The sequence below is a fragment of the Nothobranchius furzeri genome, chromosome 3 (assembly GCF_043380555.1).
Source record: "Nothobranchius furzeri strain GRZ-AD chromosome 3, NfurGRZ-RIMD1, whole genome shotgun sequence".
Taxonomy (NCBI): Eukaryota; Metazoa; Chordata; class Actinopteri; order Cyprinodontiformes; family Nothobranchiidae; genus Nothobranchius; species Nothobranchius furzeri.
This window is the reverse complement of record NC_091743.1, coordinates 46,738,968-46,761,130: the sequence shown is the minus strand read 5'-3', so window position 1 is coordinate 46,761,130 and position 22,163 is coordinate 46,738,968. Positions and strand designations below refer to the sequence as shown.

Here is a 22,163-nt window from a genome sequence, read left to right as displayed (position 1 = left end):
ATCACTTATAGTTTTTAGCAGACCAAATTCACTCCCAGTTTCTCCGGATACGAAGGTTCTGATCACATCACATCCACAGCTCACAATCCATCCACTTAGATTCATTCATCATATAAAGTTTCCTTGTTGTCATGTTTTTAATTGTTTAGAAATACATTTCTTACTTTTTATAAACTTGACTCTGTCTGAATTAATACGAAATGTCTGACAATCCCTGAATAAACAAATAATTCTAAATCTTTAGGTTATACCTTCAAGACCAGTCAGACTGGATTTTCATATTCATATGGATACTCACATCTTATTGGTCAAAGTGTATCAAGCTTTAAAAATCAAATACATATGTATGTTACTCCTCCACGGGGCGTGTTTTAATCTTGTGTTTCCTTTTAATTTAGTCTTGAAATGAAGATTCAAGATTTAATGATGGGTAATTTTTCCACCGTATATTCCTCAGTAATTATTATAATTATTTTCTTCAACCTATAAGAATTATAATTAAAAGAATTAAATGATAATTCAAAAAGTAAAATGTGAAGTAATAGATCATCTGTGCTGCAGCAAACATCTAGTGGTCTCTGGTGAAGCCGGCACAGCGTCCCAGATGCTTCTGCACTGCTGCTGCGGGGCCTCTTCAGCTGGGACCCGCTCGAACGCTCTCCTCTTCTTTTCATCATCTCACCTGAAGTGGTGCTCCTGATCAGAGGAGGTGAACTCACGCTCACATTCAGGACGGCTGCAGTTTGTCTCGTCCCGGTCGCAGAAGGCAGAAGCCGTCTCCACGGGGAATGAGCAGCAGATCTAGCAGGTGGTGGTTCTGTTTACAGGCTCTGTGTTGTGTGCTTTGGTTTAATTTCCTCAAAAACAGACGGCGAGGCAAAGTGGAAACGGGTGTATCAAGTTTTATTTCGTTCAGGTACTGCAGATGCTTTACTCTTCAGGTATAAATATCTGACATTTCCTCTAGATTCGTACATCCTGTTCTGCTGCAGGTTTGCTTACACTGATGCCATAAACATAAACCTCATTAAATCTGACGTAGCCGAGCAAAACAACAACAATCCCAAGACAGTATAATTTTATTATAGTAATTAGGTCGATGAAAAACAAAAAGCCATGATAAATAGGTTTAACAATTTACATGTGTTTAAATTTTCTTAACTTTCCAAATAAAAACAAATAAACCCACAAGGGGGATGAAGAGGAAACTTGTTTTGTAACTCGTCTTTAGATGATGTTATCTGCTGAAGTTCAGAACTGATGAGTGAAATCAGAAACTACAAATGTAAACTTGTTCCTCCTTCACTCCAAGGCAAACAAGCACCGTTGGTCTGTAGGTCAGAAGGTCCACATGAAGGTCTCCACGGTCCCAGAGCCAAGGCAGGAGAGAAGAAACTCGGACAACCATAATGAAGTTAAGAGGTTTCCACCGCTACTGACCACTAACACCCTTCCTGAGGAGGTTACATCACAGGATGAAACCCAGTCTCATCTTTTTAAGAGTTAAGATATAAAAATCACTACAAATAGTTACAATTAAAACTGAAAGTAAACAAAACCATCAAGTAGTACTTCCATCTGGATTACTGACCTGCTGTCTGCGATGGATACGAGGCACGCAGATCAAACCACATCCCCTGCTTTTGTTACGGGGGGGGGGGGGGGGGGGGGAGAGATTACAGAAGAGCCTTGGTATAAAAAAGAGGATCTTTATACATTTTCCCCTTTTGGACATTCATGACATTAATGAATGTCTAACAGATAAAGTGTCTGAAGACGTTTGGTTGGATCCTCCAAACTGATTAAATAAATCAGCTTCTGAGAGGAAAACCATCTATTAGAACCTGTAACATAATGCTGATTGATCAGAGTTTTGTTTTTATCAGCTCCCACAGGAAACAGCTTCTTAAAAAGGAGAAAAAAATAACAACAACAATTATAATTGTAATAATAAAGTGTCTGAATCTCACTGCAGAAGTTCCTCCCATGAAATGGGTTTGGAGAAGACCTCGCGCTCCAGCCAGAGGTCATAGTTCATTTGAAAGTCCTCGGGCAGGTCCACCCGCTGTCCCAGGACGCTCTGCAGGCAGTTGTCCACCGGCAGGAAGTCAGGATTGCTGTGGCTCTTGTCGTAGCGGCGACTGTTGAAGCGTTCGATGCTGGCGCGGAGAGCGCACTCCTCAGCCTGGAAGTCCCAGGGACGAGCGTCCAGGTCTGCTCCAGCAAGCAGACGACAGGTCAACCCTAGTGGTCTGTTCTGATGTACACAAATCTAAAACTCTAACTTTATTTATAACATAATAAAACAAACAACTAGGTCTTCTTGTTTGTTTGAATACAATAAACAGCAAGTGACCAAGAAATAAAACCACACACCTAAAAACATTAAAGTTGTGTTTACAGATATGTAAAATAAAATGCAATGGAAGATTTAAAGGTGCATGATGTAAGAATCGAGTGAGAATGACAACCTGTTGTCTAATTTGGGTACTGCAGTCTAGTAATGTGCGGTATAAACACTGTAAGACATAACCAGTAAGATTTGGGCCTAAAATAAAGGATTGTTTACTAGCGGCTAACCGGTTGCATTTGCTGATGAGGAGCGAGACAGTTTAGCGCTTCACCCGCTTTTGCATTAATGTTGTGAATCTGCGTCAGCTCTGGACGAAACGCAGCAGCTGCTGCAGATCAGAGCGCGTGGATGATGGCGTGTTTGTAAAGAACACGGTTAACGTCGGTTACACAGACCTGGTTTGGATTTTAGATGGTGAGCCGAGAAACATCCTCAGTAAAATATGCCAGATGAGAGTAAAGTCGTATCAGCGTTAAAAGCTTGTAGACTACAAATCTTGTTAGTTTGCCATTAGTTTTGTAACATGAACTAGGGCTGGGCAACATGACCTAAAAACAACATCACAGTATATAGAGGATTTCACCTCGATAACGATAAATGGACGATAACTACAGATATGCGCAGAAACAAAAGTTGTCCACTAGATGGGGCTGTCACGTGTATTACGTTGTCACATTTTACAGCTTCTTAAAGGGACATGAACGTTGCCAACCTCCACACATCTTTTCATTGTTTTATTATCAAATTTACTGACACATCTCTGTCTGTCTGTCTGTGCTGGTGCACCCCACGGTGGGTCAGACTATCAAGGATCACCTGATCGGAGCGCAGTGAAACAATTCTTTGCCAGCACAGCAGAGGGCGTAGCACTTTTCTGAGGTATCCTGCCATCCCTGCAGTCACATCCCTTGTACGTTTATGCATTTCAGTCTTTTTAACACGGACACATTTGTCCCTCGTCAGACATGGCAACCCCGCTGATTCAGATTGTCTCTCTTTCATTTTTTCTAAAGGAGTACAACACACTAGAGCTGGGTGATATGGCCTCAAATCTATATTGCGATATAATCTGAAGCATGTGCGGTAACGATATACCGTAAATCCTCTAATATTAGCCTATATTTAATTAACTGCCGGGTATCATAGTTTGGCCGGTGTCGGCGGAGGTGGATAATGGCCGTTTTTTTATTGTGGCCGGGCGGAATGTGGTAACAAGCAAGTACGGGGGGCGGTTGTGTCATCCGTCTCACTTTTGATTTGCCAGTGATAGACCGCGAGGGTAACTTTAACCGTGCGGAGACGAAGAGGAGGCGAAAATTTGATATCAAGTTCAAAGAGAACGTGCTGATTATGCTGCAGAACACTGGGGAGCAGTAGGGGTTGTATGAACTAGTCGACTTCACTATAGTGACTTTTTATGCCTGTCATCGACTAGTCGCTGTCACGTGATAATGACCGGCAAGATGCAGTCCACGGAAAAGACAGCAGCCTGCTGTCAGCAGGTGACAAGCTCCTGCGCGTCGGGAGGCAACATGCTGTGCCAGAGCGTCGGTACTGACACCCACCGTAAAACGGACATTTAACCAAATTGTGACCTTTCCCCTCTTGCAATTTTACCTTCCCCTCACCCCCATCCTAACCTTAACCAGCTTGCGCATGCAACACTCTGATTGTTGACGCGCTCCAGACATCTGCGTCCTGAGCACGGCCACAGTAACATTATCACATCAGGTGTGGCCACCTCAAAAACTAATTTAACACGTGATCGTTCATGTCGGCTCATTTCCTTTTATGTTTTCTGTCTTTTATTTGTGCCTGATGCTTTTCGCTGCTGTGGATCAGGGCGCATCACCTGTTTTGTCCTCGGTGACGCACCTAACTGATGTGGCCGGCGAGCACTCCGCTGTTTTTGCGATCGGTAGATCTTTTAGAACTGCAGTTCAAAGGTAACTCATAAGTGAATATATATGAACCCAGGTAGCAGTTTCTCTTTAGGATTGAGAGGAGATGCAGGAAGATAATCAACAGGCAGGACAGAAAAATAGTCAAATAAAAGCAAGTTAGTTTTTGTACCTGGTGGTTGCAACAAACAGACACCATTGAAGGTAATCAGAAGTGAGGAACAGAAAATGAAATAATTATTTTAATGTTTAGAGCAGCAGGAACTCTGAGAGGCTGCAGGCGTATCAGTGAGATTGCGGCCGCTGCGCAGGGAGAGGGGGGAGATGGCTGAAGCAGAAAATACCGTTGTTAAAAGAAATGTGTTTAACTTTGAAAATGTGGGCGCAATTTTAATTGTCAAAAACTCCAGCGAACCATTAGTTCATTTTGCTCAAATAGAAATAGAGGCCTGCCTCTAATTCTGGCCCTCCTTCCAATAAAGGCGTGGAACTTGATGAGCTTGAGTCAAATACAGGCCCGGGCCTGTATTAGAGGATTTACGGTATATTGCGATATATTTTTTTCCTCTGTTCATATATGTCAAAATGACATGCTTTTAAATATCCTCATGTGGCAAATATATGCCACTTGAGGCATATAGGCCTCCTCCTCCACCCACTCCATGCTTGCAGTCACTGCCATTCTGTTTCCCCAATGTCAGCAGGGTGCACATCTTAATGACGCCATGAGTTATTGCGATATACCAAAAAACTCTATCATTACCCAATTTTATATCGTTTCTACCTTATATCGTTTATATTGCCCACCCCTACAACAGACAACCCTCCATGAGAAGGAAATGTGTTTTAAGACAACCTTCCTTCTAACACGACTTGGACGTTAGACTGTTTCATGATTGTTTCACTATAAGTTTATTACTTAGTGTACCTTGAAAAGCATTTTATTTACATAAATCTCCTGTAAAATGAGAGCAAAATAAAAACGTGAAACTATAATTTAAATACGGACTGAACTAAGAAGAGCTTTTGAATTGTTTTGTAAATAAAAGTCAGACCCATCCATCCAGAGCAGGAGGACGAGGCTTTGGGTTTCACTCACCGTTTCCATATGCCCAGTCGTCGTTGAGTCTGTGTCGGACTTTCTGATAAATAGCAGACATGGTTTTCATGTTGCTCTTCCTCCACTGCCGGCCTAAGTATTTGGTCTGAACTTTGAGCAGCTTGAGGACATAGAGCTGCATCATGGCCTGCTTCACCTTCAGCGCCCTCTTCAGGATGGGAGCTGACTTAAACACGACCAGCATCTGGTGGAGAGAAGCAGATTACTAACACACACATGCACACATACACACACACACATGCACACATACACACACACACATGTGTCATGGGTTTTAACAGTTTCCACATGTACTTCTCTCACCATGGTTCTGGAGTGTTTCCATTTGGTCAGTTTGTTCAGGATCCTCAGCAGGTTGATACACGAGAACAGATTCCTCCAGCAGAACTGAGTGTTGTCTCCAGCTTCCTGCAACCCAGAGATCATTCAAAGGGGGAAAAAAATCTGAAACTACACAAAAGAGTTTTTAACCCTTGAAGCTATTGTGTTCAAACTAGTTTCAGTGGTTCTTGAGCCAGAAACTTCAGCGGTTTCACAGTGGACAGCACTCTACTGCCCAGAAACTGTGCAACATTTTGTGGTTCAGGTAAGAACACTAGTGGGAAATATTGACCTGCTTTATGCAAAAGCCGTTTATTAGGCTGGTAGCAAATACGATGGTTAGCTTTTTCAGTTTGCTGATCGTCAATAAAAAGCAGAAGTTGGGTTATTTTTGGTTGGAAGCACGTACAGTGCATACAAATGTTGCACTGTACGTGCTTCTCTTTTATCTCTGTAAAATAGATTATACATACGTTGTCGGCTTGCCGTGTCTTGTTTTTTCCGTTTTTTTTTTATTTTTACGAATCGACTAATCATGGCAGCACTAAACCAGAGTGAACATCAGCCCGACCTACACTTGTTTAACGGAGCTGAAGGAGGCTTTGAAATCACAGACTGATGGTGACCTGGCTTTGTTTCTGTTAGACTTGTAAAGATTTTTTTTTGTCAAACAGTGAAGATATTTCTACTTAATGGCATATTTTAGTATCAATAGCATATTCTACAGTAGCCAAAAATAGATCGACATAATGTTGCTATGCATTTTGGGATTTAGCCCTAGACAAGCAAGTGTGTATTTCGCATGGGTGCCTATGAATCAGAATCACTCTGGTCATCTCAAAGTTGCAGTTTCATCTCCTAAATACGTTCAAACAGGAAGGAACTAAGCACCGCTGTTGCATGCTTTGTTTGCATAGCATTAGCGCCCAGCTGCACTTATGCTGTGACACCAACTGCAGAATATGCTATTGGCTCATGCTAGCGGTAGCTTATTGTTAGCACCAACTACAGCAGGCAATGGCGGGGTTGTTTAGGACAGTTGTAGTTCTTTCAACCAGCAGGAGGGATGAGTGGGAAACGTATGAAGTGTTGCTTGAAGGCTACACGATGAGTCAGAAAACTCACCAAACTCTCTGCGGTCAGCTCAGGGAGCTCATGCACCACGCAGTGGGGGAAATCAAGTACAGAGATGCTGTTGAAGAGACAACCGTTCAGTTACGTCCACCATTACCAGGAAGTTATTACGACTACAAAACTAAAAATAAAAGCATGACAGCACCTGTTCTTAGCTGTGATGTAAGACATTATGTTCTGGTTGAAAAACTTCAGGATGAGTGGGATACAGTTGGCAAACACCAGGTGCTGAGCCATGTACTCAAACTACAAACACACACACGCTTAGTTAAGGTGGATTTGCCTCCGATGAAATACTTTCTCATCAATAAAGCACAGGAGGTGTTTCACCTGGTAGATGTGGTTCAGCTTGAAGTGCTTCAGCAGCAGCAGAAGGATGGCAGAAATGGCTTTAACAATGATTTCTTTGTGCCGGTTGACGTCGACACCCAGCTTCATGCTCTGTAGGACCGTCGTCCTGCAGGGGGAGACAGGAGACCAGATCCTCTCGGAATAAAAATCAAGCTCCTCCCACTTACATCCTCACTGTCTGTTACAGACTTTTTCTGGATATAAACAGTTTTTGCAGAGTTTTCTTTTCAAAATAAAACTGTTTTAGATAGTATGCTGGTCTTCAGTAAACCTAGGAGGTTCGAATGAAGGAAACTGGACTTCTTTGGTTCTTTGAAAACCTTTTGCTTTTTTCCACTTAGAACTGACAAAAATCTTGGGATGAGAAGCGAAACGTCTTCAAGGACCCAAAGAGTCCGAATAACTTTACCAATCACTCAGGAGGGTTCCTCTGGGGGTTTCCAGGAGTAGTGCATTGATAGAAAAAGGGGATAACAATAAAATGAATATATTTTTAAAAGGTATAAAAAGGTAATTTATCAGCATTATCTAAAGGTGTGGAACACTGAAAAGCCATTTTTTAATGATTATAATCAGTCACTTTGAGTTTCTCATGCAGCTTGAACATGAAAATAGTCTCCTACACATAGGGATGGATACCAAATTCGGTACTTCTTAAGGCACCGACCGAATTCAGTAGTACTGACTTAGTACCGATTCACTTTCATTTTTCAGTTTCATTTGTAGTTTCTAATACATGGTGTCCTCATCAGTTATTCCAGAGGGGAAAGGAGAGGATTAGGAGTACATGGAGCTGGGTTTGTTTTTGCATCATTTAGAAACAGTTGTTGTTAAAGGTTTTCATATTGAAGAATTTTGTACAACACTACGATGATAAAATACAAACAGTTGTATGTTATTTATCATGATATTAATCAAATATGGTTAAATATTGGGAAAATAGTATATATTTAATTAAAAAAGCAATTTGAATAGTTATTAAACACTCAAAAGTATCGAAAATTGATATTGTTAAGTACCGGTATCGATTCGTAGGTACCGGGAATTGGTACCATATCGATTCAAATGTCAAAGGTACCCATCCCTACCTACACCTATCTCCTGCATTAGCTTCTGATGGAAAATAGACAATGAGACTCTAGGATTTGAAAATAATGCTGTCAGGTTGTGTTATGCTATTTTATTCCTGCACCTCCTGTTCCAACACCCCCACCCCAGCAAGGTGTTCAGATGTTTGATGGCATGAGGGACAAAGTAGTTTCTAAGACTGGTCTGGGTTTGATGAGAACAACCGTTTTAGACATTAGTCAGTAAATTTTCCACTCACGGCATCTCCTCTGGCAGCACGTCTGCTAGGATGTTAATGGAGTCCGTTTTGGCTTTAGATGTGGGAGCAGCAGCCAGAAGGATCTTCAGCAGTGCAATCTAACATTTAGATAACAGAAAACATCATCTAATCATCTATTTAAGCTCGTTTAACTTAATCACACACACACGCACACACACTTCTTTGTTTACATTCAACTTTTCTACATTTTATTTTGTAGTATTTTACCTTTATTTATTACTTGTTTCTTCTAAATATTTATTTCAAGAAAAGTGTGTTCATTTTTTTAAAAGTTCAAAAGAACAACCCCCCAGGGGGAAATGAAAAATGTAGACCAGACAAAAGCGCAGGTCTCAGGATCTTAAATGTCAAACTCAAGTCGAAATAAATCGTATGCGTTTCCTAACTAATCCTACAGAAAGTATTAAAGTGATGTCATTGCCTAATCTTATAATTGTAGCTGATGTTTGGACTGGCTGCATTTCAGGTTCCTTCATATAGCTAATATAATTACCGTATTTTCTGGACTATAAGTCGCACTTTTTTTCATAGTCTGGCTGGTCCTGCGACTTATATACCAAAGTGACTTATATACCAAATTATGTATACCGCGGGCCGGCTCCGGACCAGGAATGAGCTCCCTTGCCCGCCATCACCTGCTGGAGACCGTGGCACGCTGCTGCAGGCCGGCTCCGGTCCAGGTTTCAGCTCCTCTGCCCCGCTGGGAGGGTTTCAAACACCGCCATCACCTGCTGCAGCCTGTGGCGGGGTGCTGCAGGTGCTTTCCCCACCCGCTGGGAGAGTTTGAAACACCGCCATCCTCTGCTGGAGACCGTGGCGCGCTGCTGCGCCCTGGTTGTTTATTCTGTTATTGTTACTTGTACTTGTCTTAAATGTGAAATGCTTGGTCTCAGACTTTGTAAAAAATAAAAAATTTAAAAAAAATTCCCCCCAAAATGTGACTCATAGTACAGTGCGACTTATATATGTTTTTTTCTTCTTCATTATACATTTTGTGGCTGGTACGACTTATACTCCGGAAAATACGGTACTCATTTCAGGAGATTCTTAATCTATTCTAGTTCGACACAGGTTGTGTGTGATGAATAAGCCCAGGAGAGAGCCGAGAACAGCCATGTCTATAATGACGTAATAATTACTTCCAAACAAGAGTCAGTTTAAGCTGAGATCTACAGCTGGAGATCCTGAACAGTCACCATACAGTGAGGTTTTATTAGTGAACATTCACAGTAGCTGAAAGTAGACCCTGTCTGAAGAACCAACCATGTATTGAGGCAAACTGGGCAGGATTCCCTGATAGAGAAGCTCAGTGGAGCACATCTCCACTTCTTCTTCTCCCTGAAAAGAAAAACAGAAAGGACAAGAACTGTGACCCTTCAAGCCCTCTGCAGATTACTGTTCAGGCCGCAATCAGGGTAAATTATTAAAGATTTGCTTTCCACTCACAACAGAGAGGGGAGTTTTCTGGTATTCCTCCTCCTTTGCAATCTGGATTTCTGCTATGGAAATATACTTATGCTGGAAAACCAAAGGGAAAAATAATCATTTAGTAACAGGTGTGTTAGGCTGCCCTGCAGCAACAGCTCCACAAACCTGTCAGCTTACCTGCTTTAGTGTCTTGATGCTCTCGTGAATGGGTCTGGGCAACCCAACCACTGTGTCAGTATCACTGCAGGACACAAAAAGCAGCTTTACGCTCCCACATTATGACGTTAAACAAAGCTGTTCTCAAGTTTGGAGCTGCTTAAAATCAAACCCACCTGCCGAGAGTGTAACCGATGAATTTACTTCTACTTGACTCCAGAAAACTTTCTATATCTTTTTCTCTGTTTGAGAAATAACAGTAATATCAGAAACATCTCAAATCCTCTAAGTAAACAAAAACAACTTATCTAAATTAGAATTTCTGTTAATTAGCATAAAAAGTATAGTTTTAGTGGTTTTTATGTCATGTTTTCATTTCTTTTACTATGAGCCTTTTTATTGTAACTTATTCTCAGCATTTCAGCAAATTGCTGTTGGTTTTACTGTATTTGGCTTTTTAAGCACTTTGGTCAGCTTTCATGTTGTTGTAAAGTGCTATATAAATACAGTTGACTTGACCCCCCCAAAAAAAAAACTGAATCTGTAGTCATGAACTGTTAAATCTAGTGATGCACCGATATGAAATTTTGGGCCGATACCGAAATTAAGATCACCGTTATGGCCGATTACGTAGGGTTAAGTTATGTAAACCCCGGTTCTTTGAGAACAGAGTGAGGTGTTTCACTATGGGAATCACCCTGGCGTGACCAACTACGGAAGCTCCAATGACATCACGTCTGTCCCTGACAGACCGGTTGCGCCGTGCCCAGGCTCCGCCCACCCAGTATATACATGGCCAACCAATCCCTCCTACTCATACGGACGATTTCTTACCGATAATGCAAGAAGGGAATTGTTGGTGAAACACCTCACTCTGTTATCAAAGAACCGGGGTTTACATAACGTAACCCTACGTTCTTTTTCTAACTTCGTTCGGTGTTTCACTCTGGGAGATATGGCCCACTCCCGGATTGCATGTCCACCCCGAAGCGAGCTGCAGCAAAATTCAGCTTAACCACTAGGCAGATGCTGTGCATCCGGCCTCCAGCACTGAATGCGCCAGTGAAGGTTGAGACACATCCAGCCTGTAAAACTGCGCAAAAGTTAGCGGTGTGGCCCAGCTAACTGCTGCACAAATATCCTGGACTGACACCCCCCGAAACAGGGCCCAAGATGTGGCCATGCTCCTTGTAGAATGAGCCCTCACCCCCAGAGGGGGTTCAGCACCTTTGCACCTATATGAAAGGCTGATTGCTTCTACAATCCAGTGTGCCAGTCTCTGCCGAGACACAGGTTTGCCTTTATGGGCCGTGGCCCAAGAAACAAACAACTGGTCTGATTTTCTGAGACCAGCAGTCCGGTCCATATAAGCCCTTAAAGCTTGAACAGGGCGGAGACAATTAAGCTTCTGCTCTTCTGCTGAGGAAAAAGGAGGTGGGTGAAAAGCCAGCAGCTCCATAGGGGAGCAGCTATAAGACGACTGCATTACTTTAGGCACAAAAGCTGGATTGGGCTGCAGACACACCTTAGTGTAGCCAGGGGCCCACTGTAAACAAGAGGGACTGACTGACCATGACTGAAGTTCACTCACTCTCTTTGATGTAGTTAAAGCTAAGAGCAGTGCAGTTTTTAAAGAGAGAAATTTCAATCCAGCCCCATCTACAGGTTCAAAAGGATGATGACGGAGGGCCTCCAGAACAAGAGAGGTCCCACAGTGGTACCAGTGGCCTAAAGACTGGTAGCTTAAGGCGAGCACCCTTCATGAAGCAACTCGCTAATGGGTGTTGCCCCATTGGTTTGTCACCAAACCCCACATGGCATGAAGAAATTGCAGCCAGATAAACCTTAATATTGGAGAAAGCTTTACCCTTGTACATCAGACTGCAAAACACAGAGTACATCCACCACCGAACACTGAAATGGGATAACATGTTTTTCTTCACACCACCCCTCCATTTACAGCTGTAAAGAGAGCGAGTTGAGGGGGCCCTAGCGTCTTGAATGGTGTCAATGACACTTGGGGGCAGGCCACGCTCATATTCCACCTCTCACGGGCCAGGCCCACAGAGACAAGCGGTCTGGGTGAGGGTGATTAATTTCTCCCCCGGCTTGGGACAGGAGATCCCTGCGGACAGACAGGGGCCAGGGTTTGTCCCAAAGCATCTGGATTATTTCTGCCACCCATGGCTTGGATGGCCACAATGGAGCCACCAAGATCAAAGACAGGCCCTGTTCCCTTACTCTTATTAGAATGGAGGAAATCAGACTGAGAGGAGGAAACGCGTACAGCAGCACTCTCGGCCACTGGTGAGCCAATGCGTCGACTCCCAGAGGCGTGTCCGTGTCTGTCAGGGAGAAGAAGAGTGGGCAGTGGGCGCTTTCCCATGAGGCGAATATATCTACGGTAGCCTGACCGAATCTCTGCCATATTTGGTGCACCACCTGGGGGAGGAGTTTCCATTCTCCGTACAGAGGATTCCCTCTGGACAGAAGGTCTGCCCCTCTGTTCAAGCTGCCCGCCACATGTGTTGCATCACTGCTCTCCCCATCAAGGTGGCCCACCAACCTGTAAGGGACGCGTCCGTCGTCATGGTAACTCTGGACACCACCGCCCCCACCGGAACCCCAGTTGTGAGAACTTTTCGGTCTCTCCAAGGCTGGAGAGCAGACGTGCACGCCGGAGTTATTTTCACTCTGCGGTGGAGATGAAGGCGGGAGCACAGTCTTAACGACCTCACCCACCGCTGAACATCTCTCGTCAGAAGAAGCCCCAGTTTCACCACAGAAATCATTGACGCCATGAGGCCGAGATGGCGTGGGCAAAGTCTGTACGACCCACGGATTCCTTACTGAAAACGTGTGGCATACTGTGTGAAGGACGCAATCCTCTCTTCTGACAGCGAAATGCGGTAAGAGAGAGAGCCTATCTGAAGACCCAGATATTCTGTGCACTGTCTGGGGAATAAACTGCTCTTTGTTCAGTTTATTTTGAACCCCAGGTCGGTCAGATGGTTCAACACCACCAGCGCGTCGCTGGCTGCTTTCTCCCGGGAGAGAGCGCAATGCTGATCCCACGAGTCCTCAGTGAGGACAGCGCCGCCTCCACACTTAGTGAACACCCTCGGTGCTAATGACAGCCCGAACTGGATGGTTTGAAACTCGTAGGCTGTGCCCAGATAGGCAAACCTGAGAAATTTCCTGTGTGGAGGATAAATAGAGATGTGAAAATAGGCATCCACGAGATCGATTGCGACAAACCAATCTCCTGGGCGGACGGAACGGCAGTGTTTTGTGAGGCAACATTCTGAAAGTGTACTTGCGTAAGTGTTTGCTTAACACACGCAGGTCTTTGGAATGAGGAAGTAGCGCAAATAAAAACCCTGGTGGGCCTCGTCGCTCGGCACCATCCTAATCGCTTTTTTGTCCAGCAGTGAAGCAATTTCATTTTCCAGGATATGCGCCGAATCCTCTCTTGCCACTGACGTTATTATCCCGTTGAAACGGGGCGGTTTTGAGGCAAACTGAAGGCTGTAACCCCGACAAACTGTCATCAGAACCCAAGGAGGAACTGCACATGCGCGCCACCTCTCGGCCCGAGCCGTAAGCGAGCCGCTGTTGGGTGACGTCATCTCCGTCACCCGAGCAGCCTCAACTCGTCCTGCGGGAAAAGCGAGAGGGTCCTCTGCTGGGTGCAGAGGGACCTGATGGGGTTTGTTTATTATTTTTTGTGGGGAGCTGTCTGCCCTTGGCTGAACGCCTGGCTGCAGAAAGGCCGTCTTTATTCTTAAACAAGCCCCATGAACATTTTTGCACACCTTTAGGAACAAAGTGCTTGGTGACACTGACTGTGTGCTCATTTGAAAACTGAAAAGTGTTTGGTGACACTGTGTTTTCTGCTCCACTCGTCTCTCTGAACCGAAGAGGGAGGAGCTAACAAAACTCCTGCAGGACTGGGAACCACAGGTGTCTGAACCCTGAACACAGAGGTCTGTTTGTACCTCTGAAAACCTCTTCTTCTTCCGGAGAGGAGAAGCAAGAGCAGCTAGGATGTCTTCTTCCTCTTGCCCTCGCTGGGGTGAGACGAGCGGTTCCTGGCGGCTGCTGCTGCAAAAGAGTGCTTCCCCCACGGGCGAGGGTTCTCCACCTTGTTTGGCTGACCACCTGCTGATCGCTGTGGTCTAGCCCCACCCTGTCGACCCTTTGCCGCTGAGGCAGCTGCCGCAAACCCAGGCTTGGGTGCCTGATGGTTATGTTTACGAGGCAAGCAGAGATTGATGGCCTCACCTTCCTGCTTTCTGCGGGTACTTAGTCTCAGTCATCTTCTCCAAGGCAGGGCCAAAGAGACCTTCGGTAGGGTCATATGCTGCACCCATGACATCAGCTTTCTGGGTGTCACCTAGGCCTGACAGGTTTAGCCACAAGGCTCTCTCACCTGAAACCGCCAAACCCATCACACGTCCACAGCCCTGGACTGCTCCTCTAGAGGAGCGCAGGATGAGATCATTCAACACACAGATTTCATCCCATAAAGCCGGGTTAGGCGCCCCAGAGTCCAGCTGACGACCCATTTCCTCCAGGATTTCTCCTTGATAAGCTGACATGAGAGTAACCGCGTTGAGGGAACACACAGATTGGCCAGCATATTTGGACATCCTCTGAAAAACGGATGCCGTGAGACGATCCGTTTTAGATGGGAGAGAGATGCTGGATGATGCTGACACGGATCTGCGGTTGGGGTGAAGGTGGTATGCCACTGAAGGCTCCACCGTTGGGGGTTCGGCCAGCTCCAATTCCCCGATTCCATGCACCTCCAGTTTAGAGCATCTCTTGGTGGGGAGTTTGCTCTTAAATGGGCTCGACCAGTAACGGCTCATTTCTCTCATGCTGCTGGGACAGCCGGCACGAGCTGCTTGGGTGGAGCGGAGGATAGTGGGAGCCTCTTACCATCCTACAGGTCTCGTTCCACCCCTTCTGCCCCTTGGGCTGCAGGCCACTGAATGTTCATCTTTGCCGCTGCTCGTCTGCAAACCTCGTACAGATCAGCGTCCCCCTGCGAAGCCACCCCAGTGCCGCTAGACGGCCTAGAGTGTTGAGCCGGGAAGGTGGAATCCTCTTCCTCCTCTTCCATGTCCAAGTCGAGGAGATCTGAGTTCACATCACCTCCAGCCTCGTCATCACCGGCATCAAGCAGCCCGCTGTCCACCAGCCCCTCGAACAGAGGAGGTAGCGGGGGCTCCTCTTCCATCATATCCGCCCAGCTAGTGGAGGCTCGTGGCTGATGGTTGTCACCTTTATCAACAGGCGTGCCCGAGCAGAGGCCTGGGTCCCGGCCGTTAGCCACTGCCACTCTCAGCCTCCTTTCCCTTATCTTCTCCGGCATGGAGGAGCAGTGAGGGCATGTCTGCGGGTTAGCCAGCGATGCCTGGGCATGAGCAGCACCCATGCAAGCTATGCACATAGGATGAGGGTCCCTGCCTGAAATAGAAGCCCCACATGATGCCGGGCACAGGCGGGATGCAGCCTCTTTAGCCTTCGGTTCCGACCCGTCCGTTGGGATAGGGGTGGAAGCCATAGCTGACAACCTGACTAGTCATGACATGTTAGTCTGAAAAAGCGTTAGTAAGCTAGTTAGCAGGTGTAAGTCTGCAACTAAAGCTATATTTTGTATGTAGCGCAACTCGTTGCGACACGTTAGCGGCACCAAAGTAGCTCATTAGCAAATAAATGCTAAATAAGCACAGGACAAGCTCGCCTCAACGCGTTCGCTTGAGCCACACTCGCTAATACCACTCCGTCAATGACAACAGAGTAGCCGTAGGGGAAGTTCGCCGTGACGCGTTGACTGTTCCTAGTGAAGTGTGACAAGTGACTTAAGCTGGGCGTAGCACTCAGCTTCAGCTCAAACTGTACGACTTCCTCGCAGGGCAGATCTCACGAGTCATGTGCTCACACTGTACGACCCAGTTCTCGGATGCGATCCGACTGCTCACACTGTACGTCTGGTAGCAACACGTCGGCCCTAAAAATATGCTAAAAATAGCAGTTTTTACTCAACACGTCATACTTTTTTGTCTTGTCTTGCCTGTTGTCCTTCGGGAGAGCTGCAGGAGGACACACAGGGATTTATGGGGGTTGGATGAGGAAAACGAAATAAAGAAAGTAAATCTGTGTTTTGTGATCAGTTTAATTTGACATGAACACGACAAACACGCTTTCTTGACAATCTTTGTGAGTAAAAAAACGTGTAGAAATAAAAATGAACAACGTGTGTTATTAGGGAAATAGCGGGCGAGCGGTGTTGATGCATGATTGCGCATGCGCCGTGAGCGGTTCTGATACTTTTTGGGTCGCAGCTGCTCACAGCGCCGCTTCAACAGTGCGATAACCTCACGAGGGACGAGCAAAATATTAAACATGCCAGAAGTTTGTGCGACCTCACGATTGCTGATCGGTAGCTGGTCACGTGGTGTTAATCGCCTCTCGTACACGACGCTCGGCGCAAAACTCGCCCCGATCTCGTGGATTCTCGCACGAGTGGAAAATCGGCTCAAAAAAAGTGAAAAAGTCGCACAGTGTACGCCCGGCCTTAGACGCACTTACTCAGCTCAAATCCAGACTGCGTTCGGCGACTAATCCTGAGGGGACGCCTCGGAACAGTTAAGCAGCTAAACAAAGATGGCCTGAAAATCGCTGAGGGAGCAAAGTGTAGTTCCTCACGGGAAGAAAGCGAGAATGAGTTTGAGGGGTAGGTTGGCCGTGTATATACTGGGTGGGCGGAGCCTGGGCACGGCGCAGGGACAGACGTGATGTCATTGGAGCTTCCATAGTTGGTCACGCCAGGGCGATTCCCATAATGAAACACCGAACGAAGTTAGAAAAAGAACCGATATTTGCCAATACCGATATACTGACATTAATGCTTCTAAAATCAGCAGATTTTGTATAAAATGAAAATTATTAAAGCTGAAGTTACGTTATTACGTACACACCCCATACACATTTACGTTTCTGAGATGATTTCATTTACTGTTTACATGACTTAAGTATTACACATCCCCCCACCCCCCACCCCACCCTCTGAAACAGGCAAACAAATGGAGACAAGATGGAAAAAATATTGGTTGTTCATATCCGCCCGGTTTTATTTATCAAACCGATACAGATATGTTAAAAAACGACGAACATCAGCCGGTACCGATATTGATGCCGACATATTGTCCATCCCTAGTTAAATCTGCAGGTTTGTGGGGTGAGACTGAGACGTACCTGACTTTGGGAGCCCACGGAAGACCTTTAGGGAAGGACATCCTCTCTGATGGTGGGTGGGGAATGGGTGGAGGCATCACCTCGTCTCTTTCTATAGGAAAAGTCTCCGGCTCTAAAGAGTTGTCATTGTCATCGTTGTCATCCTCGTCGTCGCGAGAGTCGTCGGCCTTGTAGGGATCCTTTTCATTGAAAGCGTCCAGGTTGTCCTGTTTGATCAGAGCCTGGAACGAGTTCAGATATGCATCATTACACTCAGACTGGAGCCCAGCTGCAGCATGACAGGAGGAAAAACACTGAACTACCACAAAGAGCCTGAAAAATGGGTCTAAACGGTTCATTTGAGAAAACTTAATAAACGCAGTAGTGATAACAATATTAAACAGAGCAAAACACCAGTAAACAGCTCATCCTCCTCTTACTTCAAAGTGGTTTTCTGTGACCTGGAATATTTAAACGCAGCAGCAGTGTCGAGTACCTTGTGTTCCCGCCGGGCCCGCTTCTGTTGCTGTTCAATCAGATCGGACGCAGAAGCGGGAGGAGATGCTGCCCTCATGCTGCGAATGACTCGAATGCTGTCCTCCGGGAGAGGAGGAAGGCCCAGCTCCTCACGCTTGCAGACCTTAATGCCCTGAAGCTGCTCAAACCCTCCAAGAGTGAACTGAAAGAAAAAAGTGCTTCTTTGTGGATCCACTAGACTTTGTTTAACCCTAACAGGTTCCTTTAATAAAAGCTACATTGGAGGCTCTTTGCACAAAAACATTACTTTGATCAAAAGATGCAATTAAAATAATATTTTTCAAAAGTAAAATTTTTAACACAAATTCCATCCTTAGCTTCAGTCCTCACCAAACAAAGGAAAATATTTATGTGTTTGAGATTTAGCCCCTTTGGTGCCATGTTTTTTTTTAAAGAAAAATCAACATTGAAAAAAAATAAAATAAAATTTAATAGTTCCTTGTGCGTTATGTCATGAGGACTTGTTTTTTTTGGGGGGGGGAGGGGGGGGTTGTCAGAGCTTTGGAGAGTCACAAATGGGCATAAAAATAATTTTTGTTTACCCTTTATTTTGTGTGGAGTGTCAGATATTCAGAAAAACTCACATTCAGGTCTCTACGCACAAGAATATAGATTAAGTGAAATAAAATATATTTATGGCAACATTTAGCTTTGTTAGAAAAATGTCGTTTGAATGAGTCAGTGACACAAAAAAATGTCAAGGGACCTCATCATCATCACAGCCAAAGTTAATGAAAATGACTAACGCCTGCACAGAAAATGCACTTAATTCTGAGGGTGAACTTAAGTGTCCTTATGTTCCTTTCTTACCAAGATGCTCTTCCACAGCAGCAGAAGGACCTTCTTCATAGGGAAGTGAGGAGCATGGCCGCTGCAGAACTTGGTAACCATCCCAAAGAGCATGACAGAAATGGGCTCGTTGTTGAACAGAGGAGATCCTGCATTGAAGCAGCAGCAAAGACTTAGCTTCTACATCTGAACTGAACTTCAACACGACTGTAGGTCCATATCTACCCAGCTCTGCTCTGAAGGTTTCCCTGATGATTTTCCACTCAGGCTTGTCGGCCGGGTCGTTCTGTTGAATCGTCTCCACCATCAGGTACATGATGTTAAGCAGCACCCGGAGATCGGTGCTGTCGGCGAGGGAGATGGCCGGTTTTCTGACTGCACTACTACAGGCGGCACTGTTACTGAGGAGTAGAGTGCATCAGTGATATAACAGAAAATACATAGACTGAAAACTCTGCGAAACAACAACTTTTACAGCAATTAATGTGCAACAACCATTCATGAACTGAACATAAAACATACTCGATCTCCATGTTAAGTAGTTCCACCAGAGCAGAGAAGGTCCCAACATCAAGTAGCAGAAATATGTTATATCTCATCCAGTGCTGCACCTCAACCTCAGAGCTGCATTCTCCAAAGGTTCCTGCATAAAACAGAGATTTATCAAAGGTTAGAAACATAAAGCAGATCTTTACCTTGTAATTAAGTTGATTTTATTCAAAGTGAGGGAACACTGACCCTGAGCCATGTACAGAATAGCTCTAGCAACCTTCAGTCTCTTCTCACGAGTGATGACCTCCAGACTGTCCAGGAGACGCAAGGCATGAGCCCTGTGCTGAGCTGCATCCAGCTCCGTCCACTTCTTATCAAACACTGAAGCACAGCAAGGAAACAGCTAAATAAACATTTTATATTTTATAAGCATCTTATCGGTAATTAGGGCCACCTACCATGAGCTCTGAATTCTTCCTCAAAGCACTTCCTGTTAAGAACAAATTCTGGTCCTTCAGTGTAACTGTAAAGTTCTGAAAATGGTACAAAATAAAATTTAATTAATGGTCTAGTTAAGAACAAGTCAAACTTATTCTGAATCTAGATTTCTGATTCTGAGAAGCATATGCATCCAAACCTGACAGCTCTGCAGCCCACTTGTCTGTGTCAGAATATTCAAACTCGAGATCCGGCAACTCAGACATTCCCTGCACACATGAGATCAGATATCAGACAAAAATAATAGTAATTTCTTGCCTACAGTTTTGAAGAAGTATCACTAATTAGAATTTTAATTAAGAAATCATTTTATATATCCCAGATGTAAATTAAGTGTTGTAGTAACCCTGACTAAAGTATGATTTATTGTGAAACATAAGGATGTCAGAGTTAGATAAAAGGGATTTTTGACACCAAACACACTGCACACAATCCTAGCTCCATACTGCAGCAACACAACACTGCACACAAGATGTGTCCAGCCCCGAGTGATAACACCTGCTACACAAAAACACATAAAAATGAGAAAAGAGGCTGACATCTGATCTCCAAACTAACCAGAACCCAATCCCATTGTTAATTGAAGGATGAGTCACAACAACCACAACAAATATGATTTAGTGTTTACGTACAAGCATCAAACCAAGTGGATCAGTGGACAACTCTGGTCCTCTGAGGGCACTACCCAGCATGTTTTAGTCATTTCCCTGTTCCAACACACTTAATTCAATGGTTGAATAACCTGTTCAGCAGGTCATCAAGCTTATGTAGAGGTCTTTTAATCACCTGCTGATTAAAATGAAATGTATTAATGCAGGGAAACAACTAAAACATGCTAAAGAGCGGCCCTCGAGGTCCAGGACTGCCCACCCCTGCATGCTCTCTGGTCTTTCCTATTAATTTTCTCTCTCTCTTTCCGTACTTTTTGTTTTTGTGAAGTGCCTCGTGATTTTTATCTTGAGAGGCGCTATATAAAATATCGTTTTCTTTCTAATACTGATGGTGGAGCTCCTGCATATCCACTACAACCATGGTGAGTAAATTTGGTTTCATTTGGACAAACTGCAGTATTAAAAGACCAATTCTAGCACCAAAATAGAGACAAATCAAGTATTTTTTAATTTCTAGTTGTACTTGATTCAGTTTGTTTATTGGGTCAAATCAACTCCTGGAGCAGATTCTGGAAATTGCTGCTATGCATCATGATGCAGACACGCACTGTGACTAGGAAGAACCCTATGTTAGCTTATTCACGTAACTGTTTTTAAAGCACTGTTGCTGCAACTAAATGGATCATAAAGCACGAGTGGACCCGACTCACATTTTTTCAACAGGTAGACAGAATTCTGACAGGCAGTCCTGTTAGCTAGCATCAGCTAGCTACTCTAAGCGAAGCTAGAGCTAAACCAACAGCAACATTTCAGAGGACAAAAAGATCACAAAGATATACACACACATTTAAAACATTTTGAGTCAGTTACTGCAGATAGCAGCAGCCGAGTTGTTAAAGACATGCTAGTTAAGAGACACTCACAAAGCTAACGTTACAATAGCAGAAACGAGGCCTCGTCTTGATTACAGAACCCCCTGGCGAAATAAAAATTAACTTTTCTGTTAACGCACCTCTGAGTCTTTTCTTGAATTCCGAGGAAATTCTCCCCTGCCTTTATTGGGCAGCATAGCTCTTTGTTTATTGTTTACAGGTGGACCACCACCATTCCCACCGACATCCATCATTAGCAATTGGACGAACTCTCGCGAGATGAAAATTGAGCGAGAGTTTGTTTCTGACGCGTACGTGGACCTTCCTCTCGGTTCTTCTGTTGCATCTTTTTGACGAATTTGTATTAAATCTGTCATTCATGTTCAACTTTATATTATTTTTATAAGATCAATCCCACCCTTGCTTTAAGATCAGATTTTATTGTTTATAATTTTTAAGGTTTTGACGATCGGCGGTCAAATTCATACAAACATCAGATACCTTTATATTTACTCAACAAAAAACTCTATATTTTCTTTCAATGCCCCCACTGTACATCTATCATGTAAATGCGCACAAGGACAACAGCTCTGTTTTGCAATTTCATGTGTTTATTGAAGGAAAATTTGGACAGAAAAACAAACATTGAAAATTTTTTAGTTGTTCAATAAGTAGAAATGGTGATGGACAACACTACAGCAAATATTCATTGTTCATATGGTGTAACCAATTCCTCCTGTACTCCATTGGGAGCTGGTGTCCACCTTCAGCAGACTGTGCGAGGTGGGCAGCCTGCTGGTCTCCAGTCCATCACAAGAACACTAAAGTATTACTTTACATTATCCAGTCTCAGATGTTGCAATGGTCTGTTGGTAAAATCCCAATGAGAAACGATTCTATTGTCCCAAAGTCATTGCAGTTGTAGTGTCATGAATGTCCTGTTTTTGACCAAAAGGTCATGATCTGCTGCGTCTGCTCGAGCAGAGACTTGTCTCTGACACAGGCTA

At 44.4% G+C, this 22,163-nt stretch overlaps 1 protein-coding gene across 1 annotated transcript; it reads right to left on the bottom strand.

The window, feature by feature from the left end:
* Nucleotides 1–1,735: 1,735 nt before the first annotated feature.
* On the bottom strand, nucleotides 1,736–21,733 carry strip1 (striatin interacting protein 1). The gene is made up of 20 exons (XM_015959855.3): nucleotides 21,297–21,733; nucleotides 19,813–19,882; nucleotides 19,634–19,708; nucleotides 19,422–19,556; nucleotides 19,206–19,326; nucleotides 18,909–19,084; nucleotides 18,705–18,832; nucleotides 17,854–18,036; nucleotides 17,379–17,599; nucleotides 10,289–10,354; nucleotides 10,134–10,197; nucleotides 9,975–10,046; nucleotides 9,792–9,866; nucleotides 8,508–8,605; nucleotides 7,160–7,286; nucleotides 6,975–7,075; nucleotides 6,821–6,887; nucleotides 5,678–5,782; nucleotides 5,354–5,558; nucleotides 1,736–2,214 (listed from the first exon to the last, which is right to left on the bottom strand). The coding sequence occupies exons 1-20, from the start codon at nucleotides 21,531–21,533 to the stop codon at nucleotides 1,967–1,969; spliced, it is 2,574 nt and encodes an 857-aa protein (XP_015815341.3). The 5' UTR covers nucleotides 21,534–21,733; the 3' UTR covers nucleotides 1,736–1,966.
* Nucleotides 21,734–22,163: the final 430 nt, after the last annotated feature.